This window comes from Passer domesticus, chromosome 23 (assembly GCF_036417665.1).
Source record: "Passer domesticus isolate bPasDom1 chromosome 23, bPasDom1.hap1, whole genome shotgun sequence".
Lineage (NCBI taxonomy): Eukaryota > Metazoa > Chordata > Aves > Passeriformes > Passeridae > Passer > Passer domesticus.
In genome coordinates this window covers 6723315-6743620 of record NC_087496.1, presented here as the reverse complement: position 1 = coordinate 6743620, position 20306 = coordinate 6723315, and the positions used below count along the sequence as shown (strand labels likewise).

The 20306-nt window shown below is 49.9% G+C and overlaps 1 protein-coding gene across 3 annotated transcripts; it reads right to left on the bottom strand.

The window, feature by feature from the left end:
• Positions 1–4654: 4654 nt before the first annotated feature.
• On the bottom strand, positions 4655–19742 carry TTC12 (tetratricopeptide repeat domain 12). Of its 3 annotated transcripts, none has more exons than XM_064397737.1 (21): positions 19564–19742; positions 18913–19064; positions 18636–18666; positions 18076–18153; positions 17109–17230; positions 16553–16612; positions 16164–16235; positions 15782–15842; positions 15511–15699; positions 14756–14822; positions 14173–14261; positions 13401–13566; positions 11773–11865; positions 11545–11608; positions 9923–10057; positions 9135–9233; positions 8288–8356; positions 8098–8199; positions 7361–7460; positions 5393–5618; positions 4655–4813 (listed from the first exon to the last, which is right to left on the bottom strand). In XM_064397737.1, exons 1-21 carry the CDS (start codon positions 19625–19627, stop codon positions 4738–4740), a joined length of 2115 nt encoding a protein of 704 aa, XP_064253807.1. In that variant the 5' UTR covers positions 19628–19742; the 3' UTR covers positions 4655–4737. The 3 variants fall into 3 exon arrangements, with proteins under 3 accessions (XP_064253807.1, XP_064253809.1, XP_064253808.1); XM_064397739.1 differs by lacking the exon at positions 19564–19742 and adding an exon at positions 19346–19522; XM_064397738.1 differs by lacking the exon at positions 19564–19742 and adding an exon at positions 19149–19325.
• Between the last annotated feature and the right edge of the window lie 564 nt (positions 19743–20306).

The following is a 20306-nucleotide window of genomic DNA, read 5'->3' as shown; positions in this document are numbered from 1 at the left end:
CCCAGCTCCGGGGGGAATTGCAGACGCTGCCATTTCTCTCCTTGGCGGATAAAAATCCAGCGCTGGGGTCACAGGAGAAGTTTTAGGGCTTGGCACCTCCCCGTGCTTGATGGCAGGAGGGGGAGAGAGAGCCGTGAGCTGGGGAGAATCCTGGTGTGTCCCTGCACTGGGCAAGGGCTGGGGCAGCCCCGAGATGGAGCTGGGAGGGCTGAGCCCAGCCCCAGGAGCACCTCCTGCTTCTCTCTGCAGGGCTGTGGGGGCCTGTGTGGAGCTCCAGAACCTTCCAGGAGGTGAGTGTCCATCCTGGGCTGTGGGGGCCTGTGATCCCTGTGTGGAGCTCCAGAACCTTCCAGGAGGTGAGTGTCCATCCTGGGCTGTGGGGGCCTGTGATCCCTGTGTGGAGCCGTTCCAGAACCTTCCAGGAGGTGAGTGTCCATCCTGGGCTTCAGGGGCCTGTGATCCCTGTGTGGAGCTGTTCCAGAACCTTCCAGGAGGTGAGTGTCCATCCTGGGCTGTGGGGGCCTGTGATCCCTGTGTGGAGCCGTTCCAGAACCTTCCAGGAGGTGAGTGTCCATCCTGGGCTGTGGGGGCCTGTGATCCCTGTGTGGGGTTGTTCCAGAACCTTCCAGGAGGTGAGTGTCCATCCTGGGCTGTGGAGGCCTGTGATCCCTGTGTGGATCCATTCCAGAACCTTCCAGGAGGTGAGTGTCCATCCTGGGCTGTGGGGGCTGTCCTGTTTGCAGCTCTCCCCGTGTGGGACACGGGCTCAGGGCTTGTTGCAGAGGTGGGAGCAGCTCCTGGGCTCTGGAAGGTCCCCTCAGCCCAGTCCCCCTCGGTGACGGGCTCGGGGCTGCTCGGGGCTGCTCCAGCAGAGCTCAGGGCCAGCGCCCCGCTGCCAGCACGGCCACTCCTGGAGGCACCTGGGGACAGAGGACAGGCCTTGGGCTCAGCTGGAACCAGGACTAAACTGCTGCAGCAGCACCTCAGCACAGCTGGACTGAGCAGGCATGGGAGCTCTGGCACTGCCAGCCCCAGTGCCAGCCCCAGTGCCGGTGCCATTGCCAGTCCCATTGCTAGTCCCATTCCAATTCCCAATCCCCTTCCCTTTCCTATTTCCCAATCTCATTCTGTGTCCCAGTCCCATTCCTGGTCCCAGTCCCATTCCCATTCCAATTCTCAGTTCCATTCCCAGTCCCAATCCCATTCCCATTGCTATTCCCATTCCCAGTCCCAATCCCACTCAAATTCCCATTCCCAGTCCCAATCCCACTCAAATTCCCATTCCCATTCCCAGTCCCATTCCCATTCCCACCACCCTCCTCCTCTGCTGCTGCCATCCAGCACCACCTGAAGCACCCAAGGCAAGAAGCAGCCAGAGAGGAGCCCTTGATTTCCAGAGGAGAACAGGCTGGGAGCTCAAAACAAGATTGAGATAAACCTGAAGGAGCTCCCTCCAGCAGCGTCCCAGTGCCACCAGGAGTTTCCTGGTGAGATAAACCTGAAGGAGCTCCCTCCAGCAGCGTCCCAGTGCCACCAGGAGTTTCCTGGTGAGATAAACCTGAAGGAGCTCCCTCCAGCAGTGTCCCAGTGCCACCAGGAGTTTCCTGGTCCCTACAGGGTGTCCAGGAGCTTTGTTTTGGAGCAGAGAGAACACGGCAACTTCTCAGCCCCAAAGCTGCCACTTTGTCACTGAAAAAGGCAGCCCCTTGGTTTAAAAGGTTATTCTTTTCTCCACACTTTTTTCTTTTTCTGTCTTCACATCAGAAGGTTGATTTCCAAATTACCCTTTGCAAACCACAGACTGAAATGGATTTTCCTCCCCAAAATCTTTAAGCATTTTTCCTTAGGTACCTGCCAGGATAAACACAAATCTAAAGGCTTAAGTGTCGCGCATTTAAATTGTGATTTTTGACAAAAGCGAAGCAGAGGCTTAGCAGCTTCACAAAAAGAAAAAAATTATTGATTAGGCAGAAAATTCTTTGCCATTTCCCGAGTTTTTCTCTCCTGAAGAGAACAGGCAGCCTGAGGACACAGCAGGGCTTCCAGCAGCCCAGGGAACGCTGTGCCCTGGCAGGGATGCTCCCAGGCAGCAGCAAGGTGGAAAGGGCAGGCTGGAGCCCTGCTGGGAGTGACAGCAGCCCCGGGAGCTCTGCTGGGCACAGCACCCACCCAGCACTGACTGCATGCTCTCAGAAATATTTGGCAGGACAGCTGTTCCCAAAGCACAGCATGGCCTGGAAAAGGGACTCCGAGCAAGCCTTCAGCAGCACCAGCCTGATCCTCAGTGCTGCTTGGAATTCCTCAGGAAAAGGGATTTTTAATTTTTTTTTTTTCCCTTAAAAACAGTGTTTCCTTTGGGGTGCTGAGCAGCACAGCATGTCCTGATGAGGGGCCACTCACACCCCAAGGTGAAAGCATTGCACCCAAACCCTGGGCTGCACAAACAGGGTGAGGCTGCTCCTGCATCCCAGAGCTGCCCCACACCTGAGCCTGGTGGGGCTAGAGCAAGAGCAGAGGCAGAAAAGCAGCAGGAGCAGAGGCAGAAAAGCAGCAGGAGCAGAGGCAGAGAGGTAGAAAAGCAGCAGGAGCAGAACCAGAGAGGCAGAAAAGCAGCAGGAGCAGAACCAGAGAGGCAGAAAAGCAGCAGGAGCAGAACCAGAGAGGCAAAAAAGCAGCAGGAGCAGAACCGGAGAGGCAGAAAAGCAGCAGGAGCAGAACCAGAGAGGCAAAAAAGCAGCAGGAGCAGAACCAGAGAGGCAGAAAAGCAGCAGGAGCAGAACCAGAGAGGCAGAAAAGCAGCAGGAGCAGAACCAGAGAGGCAGAAGAGCAGCAGTTCTGGGGAGCAGAACAAAGCCCAGCACTCACCAGACAGATCCAGCAGTGCAGCTGCCAGCAGGACAAAGAGGGGGAATTTTTCCTGCATCTCCTGAGCCATCCCAGTAAAGAATGTCCCAGCTGGCAGCAGCTCCCTGGGGAGCCACGGCTGCCTCCCAGCCACGGGCATGGGCTGCTCTGCAGGGCAGCAGAGGGTTGGGTCACTTTATAAGAGCTTAGGCCACACACCAACCAATAACCTGGGCCAGGAAAAAAAAAACAAACCCTGCGCCAATTGGAATCAATCGGTTTTTAACAAAAGAACAGAGGTGGGCAGGTGGGTTGTGCATCCAAAAGGTGGAAAATGTGACTGTGAGCACCAGAGGGTGCTTGAGCAGCCCTGGGGGAGAGCTGAAAGGCTCCCTGGAGGGCTGGGGGAGGCTGTGGAGGGGCTTGCATGCAGCCAGGGGAGGGGGACAGAGCTGGGAGTGCCTCCTGCCAGGCTCAGGGCTCTGGGGCTGCCCACTTCGGAGAAAAGCAGCTCAGGGGAGACCTCCTGGCTCCCTGCAGCTCCCCAGGAGGACGTGGAAGGGAGGTGCTGGGTTCAAACTGGCTTTTAGGAGGCGTTTTTTTAGCCAAGGAGGGGGTAAAACACTGGAAGGGTTCCCTGGAGAGGGGATTTTGTACAGTGCCCTGAACACACTTTGCCCTCTGCTCAGCCCTGGAGTGCTCAGGCAGCTGCATTGGGTGTAGGTCCTTTTTAACTGAACTATTCTACAATTCTGACTTTTTTGCCAGTTTGTGGCAATGAAAACATCCCCAGGCATGAGCCTGGATCCCAGGGAGGAACAGAAACCACAGCGAAACCAGCACAGAACTCAAACCTTCCTGACAGCCCAGAGGCTTCTTGGGCACAATCACAGCAACACCCTTTTCTTTAGCCATAAAGCCCCCAATAAATGTAAACATTCCCTGCAGGCAGCAAGCAGCACCCAGCAGGGATCTCTCAGTGCCAGGCACACAAACCTGCAGCCAGGCTGAGAGAGGATCCTGACACAGCCCTGCCTGTGTGAGGGCACTGAACACCTGAGCAGAGGCAGATAAGGGCCCTAATGACAGCTGGGAACAACAATATTCAACAATATTCAACAATATTCTCCATTATTCAACAACATTCCCCATTATTCAGCACTATTCTCCAGGCTGAGGAGGGATCCAGCAGGAGCTCAGCGAGCCCAGTGCCAGCCCAGCCCTGCCCTCACCTCCCTGGCAGGACCAAGGGCAGGGCCCTGCAGCTTTTTCCCCTCCCTGGAAGGAAAATTCCTGCCACTTTCAGAGCACCTGAAGCCTCCCGGTGGGGTTTGTTATGTGTAACCCCAAACCCCCCAGATAATGAAACTGAGGTGATCCATTACACACTCTCCATCCCAGAATATCCCTCCTCTGCAGGGGGATTCAGCTGCTCTCTCTCTCTCTCTGGAAAAAGCTGCTGGATAATTTATCAGCTCTGAGGGGACAAAGGCTCCCCACAGAGCTGACACCCCCAGGGCCAAGGAGGGGAGCTGCAGAGCCATTTTAAACTCAAGCTGGGCTGAACTGTGCTTGTTCTTCACAGGAATGTAATAAATTCTTCTGTTTCCTGTGGTCAAAACCAACCAAAAAAAAAAAAAAGCTACGCTGTATTTATGGCCATTAATTAAATTTATGTCAGTTATTGCAGCAAAGGCAGCCTAATGCAAGGGGGTGATTTGGTTGGTAGCTGAGGTAATAAATCAACTCCTTCCTCCTGATTTCGTTTCACTGGCTTCTGTGGGGGACCAAAACCACTCCAAAAAGCCACTGAAAAGTTGAATTAATTTTATTAAAGCAAAGAAAACTCAAGAGCAGTGAGAGGAAGGGCACTTGTGGGGGACTCTGAGGAGTTCAGCTGCTGTGCACGTGTTTCATGGAGGAGTTCAGGATGGCCAGGCCATTGAGCTTCCTCAGCTGATGGATGTGCCTGCAGAGACAACAGGGGGACAGCTGGTGACTAAAAATTAAAGTTTTAAACTCTCACTGCTCTGCCCAAGACTTCAGGGGTGTTTAATGCTGTATTCAATATAAAACAGAGTTTCTAGATTAACAATAACAATAATAATACAGAGTTAATGCAGATACTCTTAATAGAGTTTCTAGATAATTACTGCCCTCAGAAAGGCATATAAATAACAATCACAAATAGGTTAATTTCAGATTAACAAAACTAAGAAAATAAAAGAGTTTCTCTTCTATCTCTGCTGTTTCAGACAAATCTCAGGGCTGATATTTTTTGCACCGCTCATTTGGGATCTACAGACTTTAACACCCCTTCTGTCCTTCCAGCACAGGTCAGTGAAGTCCTTGAGAGATGTGGGGACAGAACTGGCACCCCAGGAGCCCTGAAGCAGGATTTGGGGACAGATCACAAGGGGGAATTCTGGCTGGAGGAAGGAAATAGAATTCATGGAGTTAAATTAACCTAACAACTCCAGATTTGGCTCACCCTGGTTGGTTTCTCAGGCAGAAAAGGGGAATAAAAAAAGGGAATTTTGGTGCCTACCTTGGCTCAGCCACGCAGAGCCTGCCCAGGGCAATGGCTGAGTTGTGCTGCACGGAGCTCCTGAGAGCATCACCCCCAGCCTGCCTGAGCAGCAGCTGCACCACGCTGGAGCCCAGCAGGGACGAGGCAGCCCCGGGCAGCAGCAGGCACTGGCTGAGGCAGAAAGCTGCATTGCCCACAGTCAGCTCATCGCCTGCCTGCAGCAGCCTCAGCAGCACCTGGAACCCTGGCAGGGGAGGGAATCTCGGTTAGACACTGCCAGGGCTCTCCAGCTGCTCCCTGCTGGCTGCAGGGACTGACTCTGGAGCTGTTGCCCTGGAAAAGCTGGGGAGCAAGGGGATTTTGTGGTGATTTAGTGGCAATTTCAGCAGCCAGGAGCTGCCTCAGCTCCTCTTGCCCGGAGTCTCTCTCAAAGAGAGCTCACCTGGAGCCCTGGCAGGGGACGGAATCTCGGTTAGACACTGCCAGGGCTCTCCAGCTGCTCCCTGCTGGCTGCAGGGAGTGACTCTGGAGCTGTTTTTCTGGAAAAGCTGGGGAGCAAGGGGATTTCATAGCAATTGCAAGGAGATTTCATGGCAATTTCAGCAGCCTGGGGTTGCCTCAGCTCCTCTTGCCCAGAGTGTCTCATAGAGAGCTCACCTGGAGCCCTGGCAGGAGGGGAAATCTCTGTTAGACACTGCCAGGGCTCTCCAGCTGCTCCCTGCTGGCTGCAGGGAGTGATTCTGGAACTGTTTTTCTGGAAAAGCTGGGGAGCCAGGGGATTTCATGGTGATTTAGTGGCAATTTCAGCAGCCAGGAGCTGCCTCAGCTCCTCTTGCCCAGAGTCTCTCACAGAGAGCTCACCTGGAGCCCTGGCAGGAGGGGGAGTCTCGGTTACACACTGCCAGAGCTGTTCCCTGCTGGCTGCAGGGAGTGATTTTGGTGCTTTTCCCATGGAAAATCTGGGGAGCAAGGGGATTTCGTGGCAATTGCAAGAGGATTTCATAGCAATTTTAGCAGCCTGGGGTTGCCTCAGCTCCTCTTGCCCAGAGTGTCTCATAGAGAGCTCACCTAGAGCCCTGGCAGGAAGGGAAATCTCTGTTAGACACTGCCAGGGCTCTCCAGCTGCTCCCTGCTGGCTGCAGGGAGTGATTTTGGTGCTGTTTTTCTGGAAAATCTGGGGAGCAAGGGGATTTCTTGGCAATTGCAAGGGGATTTCGTGGCAGTTTCAGCAGCCAGGAGCTGCCACAGCTCCTCCTACCCAGAGTCTCTCAGAGAGAGCTCACCTGGAACCCTGGCAGGAAGGGAAATCTCTGTTAGACACTGCCAGAGCTGTTCCCTGCTGGCTGCAGGGAGTGATTTTAGTGCTGTTTTTCTGGAAAATCTGGGGAGCAAGGGGATTTCGTGGCAATTGCAATGGGATTTTGTGGCAATTGCAAGGGGATTTTGTGGCATTTTCGGCAGCCAGGAGCTGCCTCAGCTCCTCTTGCCCAGAGTGTCTCTCACAGAGAGCTGAAGGTGCCACGTTAACTGCCTTAAAGCAGAGATGCTGTTGTGGAAAGAACAGCTGGAAAAAGGAATATAAAAAAAAAAGCTTTCTGTGCATCCAGGTGTTATTTTAATAGAATAATCAGGGGTTGTATTAATAGGAAATCAGGGGTTATAGTCATAGGAAATCGGGGGTTATATTAATGGGAAATCAGGGTTTATATTAATAGGAAATCAGGGGTTATAATCATAGGAAATCTGGGGTTATATTAATGGGAAATCAGGGTTTATATTAATAGGAAATCAGGGGTTATTTTAATAGGAAATCAGGGTTTATATTAATAGGAAATCGGGTTATATTCATAGGAAATCAGGGATTATTTTAACAGGATAATCAGGGGTTATAGTCATAGGAAATCGGGGGTTATATTAATGGGAAATCAGGGTTTATATTAATAGGAAATCGGGTTCTATTCCTAGGAAATGACCAGTTTCACTTACTTTTATCCCCCTCCAGCAGCTCTTGCTGGGCTCTGCTGCTGCTCCGGGTGCAGATGGCGAGGGTCTTTATGGCATAGCTGGATGTGAGCTGTCCCCCAGCCTGGGGTTGAACACAGGGGGCAAACACAGCTCAGCCACGGTGCCCAGAGCAGCCTGGGCACCAGGGCACACTCAGGTAAACGAAAACCTTCACAGGGCATTCATCTCACAGGCTGAGAATCTCATAAATCTCATTTAATTCCTGCCAGTAATGAACCCATGTTCCCTGGGTCTCTGCAGGCCAATCCTTTTTAAATCAACTCCCCCTTGATAAGAGCCCAGTGCAACAGATTTTTTTCTAGACTAACTTGATCTGCATAAACACCTGCTGGGCACAGATAAACAGCAAAAACTGAAGAAATAAAATTAAAGAAGAATTAGAATTAAGAATTTTTTTTTTAGTGTAAGAAAGAATTAAAGGAAGAAATTAAATGGAAAAAAAAAGAAAAAATTAAAGAAGAATTAGAATTAAGAACTAAAAAAATTGAGAACAATTAAAGAAAAAAAATTAAAATCAAAAAAGATTAAAGAAAAGCATTAAGAATTAGAATGAAGAATTTTAAAATAATTTGAAATGAAACCTGGGAGCAGTGTTACAATGGAGAAAGATGCAGACACATCCTCCAGGGGAAGGAGGATAAACCCAAGGGAAGTTAGATTTGCTCAGGGCAGGCAGAAATGAAGAAAATTGGATTTACTTTCAAGAATTTGAGCATTTTCTTCACCACTCCTCCTTTCACCACTTCCTCCACGGCTGAGGGGGATGCTGGCAGGACACGGCTCAGCACTCCTGTGGCTCTCTAAATGAGGGGGAAAGGAGAGAGAGAAGCAAAACCAAATTTTTATTGGTCCAGGCAGCTGAAAATGCAGCTTTTGTTGGTGACTTACTGTGACAATCCTTCCGTCCTGATGGCTGAGCAGAGCCAGGCACCTGCCACTGATGGGCACAGCAAAGTCCTGGAAAACACAGGGGAAACTCAGGGGGAAAATGGGGAAAACACAGGGGGAAAATGGGGAAAACAAAGGGGAAACTCAGGGGGAAAATGGGGAAAACACAGGGGAAACTCAGGGGGAAAATGGGGAAAACACTGGGGGAAAATGGGGAAAACAAAGGGGAAACTCAGGGGGAAAACGAAACTCAGGGGGAAAATGGGGAAACTCAGGAGGAAAATGGGGAAAACACAGGGGGAAAATGGGGAAAACAGGGGAAACTCAGGGGAAACAACACAGGGAATACTCAGGGGAAATGCAGGGGAAACTCAGGGAAAAATCAGGGAAAAAAACACAGGGAAAACAACACGGGGAAAAGACAGTGAAATCTCAGGAAAAAGTCAGGGGAAACTCAGGGTTTCAGCTGAGCTGCAGCTGGGGCAGAAAGGGGCCCAAGGCCAAAGGAATCCCCTGGAGATCAGGGGACAGCTCTGCAGCACCCAGGGGAATTCTGCCTTCCCTGTGGGACCCTGAGCTGTGGATATTTTGGGAAGGTAACCAGGACCTCAGAACAATTGGAGAGTGGGTCCAAACAAAACATTTACACCACTATGAAAAGATAATTTATGCACTTTACACTGGTTTTTCCTCATAGCTGTTTATATACTGGAGGTGGTGGCAGAGGAGAAAATTCTGTAGCTTTTTTCACTTTTCAGCCTACTTCAATTATCAACTACCCTTAAAAACAACCTGCAACACTGCAATTTATTTATTTATTTATTTTTAATTCCCAGCTGTTGCTTACCTGGATGGTGCCATTGGACTCCAGCAGCAGGTTCATCATCAGCCCCAGCACTGCAAACACACACTGCTGGTACCCAGGGCTGGCACCAGGACACCCATCCTGGGACAGAGCAGGGCAGGAAAATCAGCTCCAGGGCCAGGACAGCCCTGCCTCAGCCTCCTGGGGCAGCTCCAGGGGAGGAAAGGTTCTGCGAGAAGCAGAGCTGAGGACACTGTGACACAAACCCACGTGTTTGGGACCCAGAGCTGCACCCCCCAAACTTGGCATGTTTGGGATGTCACAAAGACCCCTTCCCACCCCATGAACCTTCAGGTTTTGGGGACTGTGCTCACGGCACAGCCTCACCTGGGAGGTGTTAGAATCCTAGAATTTTCAGCTTTCTGTGCTGAAGAATTTCAAACTTTCTGTGCTGAAGAATTTGAAACTAGAATTTTAAACTTTCTGTGCTGAAGAACTTTAATTTAGAGTTTCAAATTTTCTGTGCTGAGGAATTTTAAACAAGAATTTCAAATTTTCTATGCTGAAGAACTTTAGAATTTCAAATTTTCTGTGCTGAAGAATCTTAAACAAGAATTTCAAACTTTCTGTGCTGAGGGATTTTAAACTAGAATTTTAAACTTTCCCACTAGAAAATATTTTATGTGACCTGAGGCCACAGAAGGTTCCAGCAGGAAGGGGCCACTTTGAAGGGACACAGCTGAGGGGGGCAGCTCTGAGACCTCCCCCCAAAAGCTGGAGGGAAGGGCTCGGGGCTGTGAGGGGAGCACACAAACAGGGAGGTTCTTTACCAGCAGCTCCAGGCAGGCCTGCCAGCACTCCCTGCTCTGAGCCAGCTGTGCCCGCAGCCCAACATCTGCACAGAGGCTGCCCAGCACGGCCACGGCACGGGCCAGGGCTGCCTGCTGCACCTGCCTGGCACACGCCTGCAAACACAGCAAGGCAAGGCACAATCAGCCCAAAAAAACCAGAAAATCAGCCCAAAAAACCCAGAAAATCAGCCCAAAAAACCCCAGAAAATCAGCCCAAAAAACCAGAAAATCAGCCCAAAAAACCCCAGAAAATCAGCCCCAAAAAACCCAGAAAATCAGCCCAAAAAAACCCCAGAAAATCAGCCCAAAAAACCCCAGAAAATCAGCCCAAAAACCAGAAAATCAGCCCAAAAAACCCCAGAAAATCAGCCCCAAAAAACCCAGAAAATCAGCCCAAAAAACCAGAAAATCAGCCCAAAAAACAGAAAATCAGCCAAAAAACCCAGAAAATCAGCCCAAAAAAAGCACCAGCAAACAGCACTCTGTGTGTGTGTGTGTGTGTGTGCCACCCCTCTGGCACTCCAGGAGCTCTCAGGCAAACCCCAGCTGCCCAAGGTGTCACAGTCGTATTTTCTGGAAAAATCCCTTTGCCCAGGATTCTGCTCCTGGGAAGCTGAGAAGCCTCAGAGAAAAAGGAAAACAATAATTGTCTGATTTGCTTCTCCTGTGTTTTGCTGCTTTGGAATGTGGTTGGACATTGTTTACCCACAGGGGATTGTTTCATTGGTTTCATGTGAATTGTTTTGACTCATTGGCCAAGCAGGGTCAAACTCTGGAAAGAGTCAAAAGTTTTCATTATCTTTTTAGCATTCTGTTTGTATCCTTGCTGTAATCTTTAGTAGAGCTAAGTTTAGTGTTCTTTAATATAATATATTATCATAAAATAATAAATCAGCCTTCTGAGAACACGGACTCAGATTGATCATTCCTTCCTGCCACGGGGGACCCCGCAAACACAACACCAAGGTTTGCAGGTTTCCCTCATTTTCACTTTATCTCCTGCTTTATGAGCCCTGGGCAAAGGGGATTTTGTGTCCCCTAATGCCTGAGTGTGAACATTTCCTGCAGTCACTCCCTGGGGGCACAGAGCAGCTGCTGCAGCTGGAATTCCAGCAAGAAGAGCCACAAACAATTGAGAGTTCTGGAATTATTGTCTTGCTGCTCATTTGGAGAAATGGGAGTATTTTACTGCCCAGCAGAACCATCTGCCCCCTTCCTCAGGACAGGTTTCTGCAGCAGCACATTTAAAATTTGCTGTTGGATAAAGGATGTTCAGGGAAGGGATTCTTTATCTCAGCACCCAATGTCATCTCCTCACCCTGATCCCTCAGATCAGAAGGCAAAAATCACCATCCAAGACAGAACAGGGGATTAAAGTCACAGCAAGAAGAGCAAAACTCAAAGCTGAAGGTGAAATTATCACTGGAAATCCACAATCAAGGCCAGAGTTTATACTGAATATTAAACTAGGAATGTGTAGGACAAAATATTGGAGAAAAAGAACATTTTCCTGACAAAACTCAATCTCTTACACCCATAGGGCAGACACAGGACATGCTACAGAAAAACAAACTGGAAATACAAAATCAGATCTTCCCTACCAGCAACTGGGTGAATAAAGGTAAAACATCCGTGGAAAACGTGGCCCTACACTGGCTTTGGAACCTGTTGGGGGATAAAAAACCAAAGTTTTAGTCACAAACCACAGCTGAAGGCAAGAGAAGAGCAGTAGAAAAACCTCAGTAAGCTCAGAGCAAATGTCCCTGGCTCATTTCACACAACTCAGAGCACAGCTTTAGAGAAATGAAAGAGGAATTTAAATAAATTACCTTTCCTCCCCAGTTAAGTCAGACAGGATGTTCATGGCAGTATCAGCCCTTGCATCAGTGCACTTGACAAATGCCATCAAAATCTGCAGCCATCTGGTGTCAAAATAATACAAAAAAAACAACCAAAAATTGGTGTCAGCCTTGGTTTAATCATTATACATCAAAATTCTATTTTTTTTAGGTTGTTGGTATTTCAAGCCACAGTTAAATCTGCCCTTTTTAAGCACTCTCTGAGATGTGGCTCATTCCTTCCACCTTTCCTCCCCAGGAAAATGGACAATGCCTCCTGATCATCATTATTGCCCAAACCAGTAAATGGACATTTCTCAGAGGGAGGATAAGGGACAAAGGCAATGGCATGGGGTTTCCTTCCCCACTCAGTGAGCCATGGCAACACTAAACAACCCCAAATCCTGATTTTTAAATGAGGAGAGACTCTCAGCTGCAACCCAGGAGATTTTAGAGGCAGCAGGGCGAGCTCTGCCTGAGTGCTCCACGGGTTTAGAGCAGGGGACTCCAAATTATTAAATTAATTTAAATCCTGCTTTGTTTCAGACATCAAAACTTCCTGCAGCTCTACCCCACACATCCAACTTCCACTTCTGCCAGCCCAGGCCTGTCCCCAAGGGGCAGAAGCCTCAGTGCCACTGTGTCCCTTCAGGAACTCCCAGAATCACCAGGTTGGAAGAGAATTTAAAGATCACTGAGTGCAACCCAGCCCCAACAGCTCAACTCAACCCTGGCACCCAGTGCCCATCCAGGCTTTGTTAAACACACCCAGGGATGGTAACTACACCATCTCCCTGGCCTCTGGAAATTCCCAAAATTCACAGAATTCCCAGAACCACAGAATTCACAGATTCATAGAACCACCAGGTTGGAAGAGAATTTAAAGATCACTGAGTCCAACTCAGCCCCAACAGCTCAACTCAACCCTGGCACCCAGTGCCACATCCAGGCTTTGTTAAACACACCCAGGGATGGTGACTACACCATCTCCCTGGCCTCTGGAAATTCCCAAAATTCCCAGGATTCCCAGAATTCCCAGAACCACAAAATTCACAGAATTCCCAGAATGACCAGGTTGGAAGAGCTCTCCAAGCTCATCGAGTCCAGCCCAGCCCCAACAGCTCAACTCAGCCCTGGCACCCAGTGCCCATCCAGGCTGTTAAACACCCCCAGGGATGGTGACTGCAGCACCTCCCCAGTCCCTGGGAATTCCCAAAATTCACAGAATTCCCAGAATTCACAGAATCACAGAATGACCAGGTTGGAAGAGCTCTCCAAGCTCATCAAGTCCAACCCAGCCCCAGCACCTCAACTCAGCCCTGGCACCCAGGGCACATCCAGGCTTTGTTAAACACCCCCAGGGATGGTGACTGCACCACCTCCCTGGGCAGCCATTCCAGAACTTCATCACCTTTCTGGAAAAAACCTTTTCCTGATATCCAGCCTGTATTTCCCCTGGTGCAGCTGGAGGCTGTGTGCTCTGGTTGTGTCAGTGCCTGGAGACAGAGCCCAGCTGAGCACGGGCACCTTTCAGGGTGCTGAGGGCACCCCTGAGTCTCCTTTTCCCCTCAGCTGGGGCAGCTCTGAGCCCTCCAGGACATTTTCCTGGTGCTGCTCACCTGCTCAGGTCCTGCCTGCCCAGCAGCCTCCGGCCCTGCTCGTGCTCAGAGTAGAGAGAGATCAGTGCCAAGGTCTCCCTCTGGATCTGGGCTGTGCCACAGGAGAGCAGCTCTGGCAGCTGGGCACCCACCTCGGGCTGGGCCAGCAGGAGACGCTGATTTTCTTCTGGAAGGAGAGAGAAAATCTCACTGCAATGTCACTCACTGGCTTCCTTTAATTTATTTATTAATAAATATTTATTTAATATTTATTTTATTTTTTCAAATATTTTATATTTGAAATATTTTAATATTTCATTAATATTTTAATGAAATATTAAAATTAATATTTTATTTAAACAGCTGAACCCCACAAGTCCACACAATATTCTGCATTTCCACTTTACCACCCACCCCAGCCCATTTCTCACCCACTAAAAACAGAGGCAGGTACCTGCCCAAGCACTATTGCTTGATAATTCTACAATAATTCAGCCTTCTCTTCTGTAAAACTCTGCTTTTTGCAGGTGTAACTGCTTAAAACAGAGAAAATTGTGCAAGTGGTATTACCTTAAGAGCAGCAAAAATCGCAGGGAATTGACTTCCCACCCCTTGGGTGGATGGGAAATGCTCAGAGAGTGGGAATTTCACCCTCCCAAAATGATGTCACCTCCTCTGACCTGCAAAACTTGGGTTCCAACCACGTCTGGATGGGTGCAGGTGCTCCGGGAGAGGGGTGAAATGCCAAATTAATCTCCCATTAACGAGGACGAGGGGGATTGCAGGGCTTTACCATTCCCAGCACAGGCAGCTTGCCACAGGAGGAGAAGGGAAACGCAGAGCTCCACCTCAGCAGGGCTTTTGCTCTCTGCACAGAAGGCCCTGGATGAGAAAAGTCAGCTTGAGAAAGAGCAGAGGAGGGATCAAACCATGGGAAACACCCAGGGAATGGGAATTTGGGTCACCCCTCAGGTCTGCCTGCAGCCCTGCCCAAAGTAGGGATGAACCCTCAAAAGTCTCAGTGCTGCAGGTGCCAGGAACTCCCAAATATCCCCTGGTGCCCAACCCCAGCTCCAGGGCGTGCAGCCAGAGCCTTCAGATGTTCTTTTCCACTCAGAATTTTTCTGCTCTCAGCACCGGGGATGGGATGACTGCCCAGAAAGGGCAGACACAAACAGCAACCCACAGATTCTCCTCCCTGCATCTCAGGAGCACCGCGTGTGCCAGGGCCAGGTACAAGCCCCTCCATTCAGACACTAAAATCTGGCATTACATCCTCCTCTGATCAGTTCATCTGCGTTTCAAGAGGCGATTCTGTTTCTTGAAAACAATATTGCATTTCCCCAGGCTGGAGTGGCCCTCTGGAGAGCTCTCACCCTCTGACAGGCTCGCTCCTCAGCACACTGAAGCCTTTGTTTGTCCTGAAGAACGTTTGCCCGGTGCCTGGAAGAGGCAGAGACAGCTCAGCTGTGTGACAGCCAGGCAGGCTGCTGCTCTTCCTGACCAGTGCTAAAAGAAAAGGTCACTGCAGCAGCAGCTCTGGGGAAAAACATCCTTGGAAAGGGGGGAAAATTCGGGAAGGAATGAAGCAGGAGTGGTTCTGAAGCTGGGAATTGCTCTGATTCATGCCTGCTGCTGTTGGTTTCAAGTGAAAGATTATTCAGGAAGGCTGAAACACAAAATTGGCTTTGTAACTCAACGGCCTTTAACAGAGAATTACAAATATTTATAAACAAATGAGACCTCCACTCCCCAGGAACTCTGAGCAGCTCAGCTACAGCATCAGTCTGATTCTAAAAAGTGCTGTAAACACCCATGGCCATGCTGAAATACCCACCATTGGCAGTTTTGTGGTTTAAATTGTTTTAAATACAGCAACACTAACTGTGTGACCACAACTGAAATACCCACCATTGGCAGTTTTGTGGTTTAAATTGTTTTAAATACAGCAACACTAACTGTGTGGCCACAACTGAAATACCCACCATTGGCAGTTTTGTGGTTTAAATTGTTTTAAATACAGCAACACTTACTGTGCTCCTTTAAAACCTGCTCCCCTGCCTGGGTTACCCCTCCCAAAATTAACAATGAACAAAATGAACAAAATTAACATTTTTCAGCAAAGACTCACAGCTGTTGAGAGCTGCTGCCAGCAGCCTGATGGCCCCTGTGTAGTAGGGGAGGGGGTGCCCGGGGGTGCTGATGCTCTGCAGCAATTTTTGGATGGATGCAGCAGCCACGCTCCCAGCCTGCAGCTCCCTCTCTGCCCTCTGCTCCTCCCTCAGCCTCTTCTCCTCCAGCCTGGCCTCGTTCATGCAGTCTGCAAGGTCACAGGAGCCACGAGTGGCAGGGAAATTCTGCTCCCTCTTCGGACAGAAAGGGTGAAAGGATTTATTTCCTACCTTTGAACAGGTTTTCCTTCTGGGGGTCAATCTGCAGCATCTTCTCATAGCACTGCCTGGACTGCAGGGGGACAAAAAAAGGGCTCTCAGCTGCAGCTGGAAATAGGAGTCAGTGATATCAGTGATATCCCAAAGGTTTCTGGGGCCACAGTCCTCAATAAACGTGAAAAGTAACATTTATGGAGACGCAGATGTCAAAACTCCCAGAAAAGTCAAATATTTTCAGTCCCTGCTTTTGCTGTTGCAAAGTCAAAGCGAATTTTCCAGTAAAACCCAAGGAGCAAAAAATCAGAGCTCCGGTGAGAAAGCAGAACCTGAGGCAGGGAAACTGTCCCCCTGTCACCCCCCAAAGCAGAACAAAGCACAGGTTCAGCCAGCTCACCTCAGAGAAGTGCTGCAGGGCCAGGTGAGCCTTCCCCATCAGGAAATAGGCTTTAAGGCACCTCTTGTTGCACTGAGGAAAACCAGAAATTATTATCAGTCACGTCTTTAGAACATTGCAGCCTTTCAGTATTTTTTTTTTCAGCATTCTGATTAATTATTAGAGCTGCCCAAAGCAAAGATGAGGGTGTTTATATCATTTATTAGTGGTGGATAAAGTTTTTATGCTGAATTACTGCCCCCAGGGACTGAAGAAAGGCTTGAGGTGAGGGTGGAAAGCAGGGTTTCCAAAAGGTGATTATTTCTCCTGTTCATTTCAGTAAAAGATATGGATTTCTGTAAATAATGCTGATTTTAGGGGTCTTTCCCACTTGGCAGTTCTGGAATTACCTTTAATGCCCACTCACAGTCACTGATGGCTTTCTCATACTCATGGAGCTTCAGGTAGGCCTGAAATAAACCAAAAAATAGTCCGGGCAGAAGAATTAGAATCCTTTAAACAACTTCTGCTCGCTGCTGCACAAACACTGGCTAATTAAAAAGAATAAAATTAGGCTGCTGATTGGCCTGGCCATTGATTTTGCAGGGTAATTTCCATGCTTAGCTTGTCTGCCATCTCCCTGGATTTTCTAATTTAGAATCAATGGAACAGAATTATAGACATACAAAAACACGGAGCATGCAAGGCAAACAGAGACTGCAAAGCAAATATTTCACTCTGCAGTTACAGAAGTGATTCCTGGGAAAGCATTAATAATAAAATATTTGATATTTTATTAACAATAAAACATTTGAATTAAACTGGGAACTGGAAGGATTTTCCCCACTTGCTGTGCAGGAGCAGGGATGCTCCACATGCAAGGGGTGTAACAGGACAATGCCTTGGCCTTTTACCCTGCACAGCCACACAAAAACCAGCCCGAGGAGGCTCCTTCCCTGCACTGACCTGGGCCCTGTTTGTGTAGAGCTCCTGCTTGTCCCTCAGCTTCTGCAGCCCCTCCGAGTACCTCTGGATGGCCAGGGCAAAGTCTCCTGCCCTGAAGGCTTCGTTGCCCTGCTCCTTCAGGGCTGCAGAGCGGCAGAAAGCATTGAGAACAGCAGCAATGTCCATCAGCATTGAATGCATTTAATTAATTAATATTTAATTCATTTAATTCCCCCAATGGGACTGAGCAGGCAGGGGCCACGCTGCCCTGCTGGAACAGCCCCAGGGTTCCAGCCCAGCCATTATTTCCTTTATTTCCATTATTTCCATGATTTCATTTCCATTATTTCCATGATTTCATTTCCATTATTTCCATGATTTCCATGATTTAATTTCCATTATTTCCATTATTTCCATGATTTAATTTCCATTATTTCCATGATTTAATTTCTATTATTTCCATGATTTCCATGATTTCATTTCCATTATTTTCATGATTTCATTTCCATTATTTCCATTATTTCCATTATTTAATTTCCATTATTTCCATTATTTCCATGATTTAATTTCCATTATTTCCATGATTTCCATGATTTCATTTCCATTATTTTAATGATTTCATTTCCATTATTTCCATTATTTCCATGATTTCCATTATTTAATTTCCATTATTTCCATGATTTCCATGATTTCATTTCCATTATTTCCATTATTTAATTTCCATTATTTCCACGATTTCCATGATTTCATTTCCATTATTTCCATTATTTCCATTATTTCCCTGCAACCATTCCCCTTCCAGAGGCAAACCCGAGTGCTCCCCTCCCTCCCTGCACCCCAAACCAGCCCCACCACCAGTTGATCATGCAGAGAACCAGGAGCCCTGAGGCTGTCCCAGGGCTGGGGACAGGACAAGCCCAGCTGTGCCTCCCTCAGCCCCTGGCGGGTGATTTCTGGAGGCAGAGCCTGCAGAGCCCTCAGCAGTCACCGTTTGCCAGCTGCTCGTTCCTCCTCCTGCGCTGGGCTCGTTCCTTGGCATCCTGCTCCAAAGCTGCCAGGAAACCATCTTCCACCAGGAGAGGTGGTGGCGTTTCAGGGAGGGGAAAAAAGAGCAAACTTCATTAAACAGAGAAGGAACAATAATGCCCAGGGTGCTTCTGAGTCATTTCTTAATAAAAGCCAATACTAAGGGGGCATTTCAGTAATTAAAGTGGAAGTGGCTGACGAGCTGTCACAGACAAGGATGTGACACCCCTGAGGATCTGCACACCTGCCTTGCTCCTCTCCAAACAAACAGGTGTGCTCTGAAACCCACAATAAAAACTGTAAAAAGATGAGGAGCCAGAAGAGAACAAGGCTCCCACCTGTGAGAAACACAGCCAGGCTGCTGAGAGCTTGAGTGTGGTCCTAGACCTGGCTGAATTTTGGTTCAGACACCAGGAAAAGCCAGCTTGGACTTTGGCAGGGGTGGAGTCAGCTCCTGATGAGCTCCATCCCTGCTGGAACTGGTTTTGGGGCTGTGGCAGAGTGAGAGGAGCAGTGTCCTACCTGCATCTGCTGCCTGCACCCTCGGCGTGCCCTGGAAAAACAGAAACAGCACAAATGGCTTGGGAAAAGCCACAGCGAGCATCAGGAATGTCTGGTGCATCCCAAATTCCCAGCCTGACACACAGCAGGAGCAGCTTGATATTTTTTGTTTGATATTTAAACAAAGCAGGCAAGGATCTCATCAATTCTGGCGTTCCTGGAATGTTTCCATTTGTGTTTTTATCGAGGGAAGACCTGGACTGAGCCCAGCTTTAATTTCCCAGGGAAAAGCCCTTACAGAGGTGTTGATGAGTGTCCTGTTCACCGTGGTCCTGCTCTCCTCCTCCTCCTCCCTGCTGGCCCCTTGCTCTCGGAGCCTTTTCTCTGTCTCAGCAATGGCTTTTTCCTGCACAGCCGAGTCCGGGGACTTCAGGCCTTGCAGCAAATTGGCTAAAAAGTCATAGAAAACACCCAAATAAAATATATATACACACAGGACTTCAAAGGTGGAAGCAGCAGGAGTCCAGGTGGCACCTGCTTTGAAGGCAGCGCTGACCAGGATGGCTTTTACCATAAATCCACAGAATCCCAGACTGGTTTGGGGTGGAAAAGACCTTAAACCCACGGGCAGGGACCCCTCCCATAGACCAGGATGCTCCAGCGGGGCCTTGGGCACTTGGGATAAACAGAAACGTCCCCAGGGTGGATTTCCCGGCACTTTCAGGAGCCACCTGCGGTTTCTGCCAACATTAACGAAATTCACAGAGGCGAGCGGCTCCAGCATCCCCAATAAAAGAGAGAGCCCCGCAAAACCTCCCAGAGCAGAGAGGGCAGGGAAACACGGAATAAACCGAGCCGGGGAGGGGCACAGCGGCGATTTTCCCCACCGGCCCCGGCCCTGCCCTTCCCCGCTGTCCCCGCGCTGTCCCCGGGCCCCTCCGGCACTCACTGACATCGTCCACGCGGCGCAGGAAGCGCTGGAAATCCGCCTCGGTGTCCTCGTCGCGCAGCATGGCCGGGGGACACCGGGGGGACAGCGAGGGGACACCGGGGGGACAGCGCGGGGACAGCGAGGGGACACCGAGGGGACAGCGCCGGGGCCGGGCTCGAACCCGCGGCGCCGTTGCCGGGGGAACGCGCCTGACGCGCTCGCGCGGGTGGGCGTGGCGATGCAAATGAGGGGCGGGGTTATGCAAACAAGAGGCGGTACCGCTATTCAAATTAAAGGGGCGGGGCTATGCAAATGAGCCGGTAATTTGGCTCGGGATGCCGGGGCTGTCCCGGCTGGGAAGGAGCCCCGGCAGCCCCGAGCCCTCCCCGGGACCCGTGCCCACCCTGTCCCCAGCCCAGAGCTCGGGTGACACGTCCAGGCCCCGCCGGGATGGGCACCCAACCCCCGGGCAGCCCCTGCCGATGGTTAAAGCTTGCCATGAAACATTCCTGCCGCTGCCCAGCCTCAAGCTCGTGCCCATTTTAGTGCCAGCCTGGGATCATTTTCCCGTTCCGATCTCCCTGAAAGGCTTCCCGGCTCTCTGCCATGGAAGCTGTCGGCCACCGCAGGGAGCCCGAGCACCGCGGAGCCGCGCTTGACGGGACTGGCATTCCCAGTACATCCTCAGCCCGGGATTGGCATTCCCGGCACATCTTCAACCCGGGATTGGCATTCCCGGCACATCTTCAACCCGGGATTGG

Bases quoted from the DNA above. Each gene is read 5' to 3' on its own strand.
- TTC12 (XM_064397737.1), bottom strand. From the start codon at position 19,627: ATGCTGCGCGACGAGGACACCGAGGCGGATTTCCAGCGCTTCCTGCGC. The intron at 18,667-18,912 runs GTAAGGGCTTTT...CTGTTTTTCCAG, and splicing joins GGACACTCATCAACACCTCT to GGCACGCCGAGGGTGCAGGC. The intron at 7,461-8,097 runs GTAAATCCAATT...GTTCAACCCCAG, and splicing joins AAATGCTCAAATTCTTGAAA to GCTGGGGGACAGCTCACATC.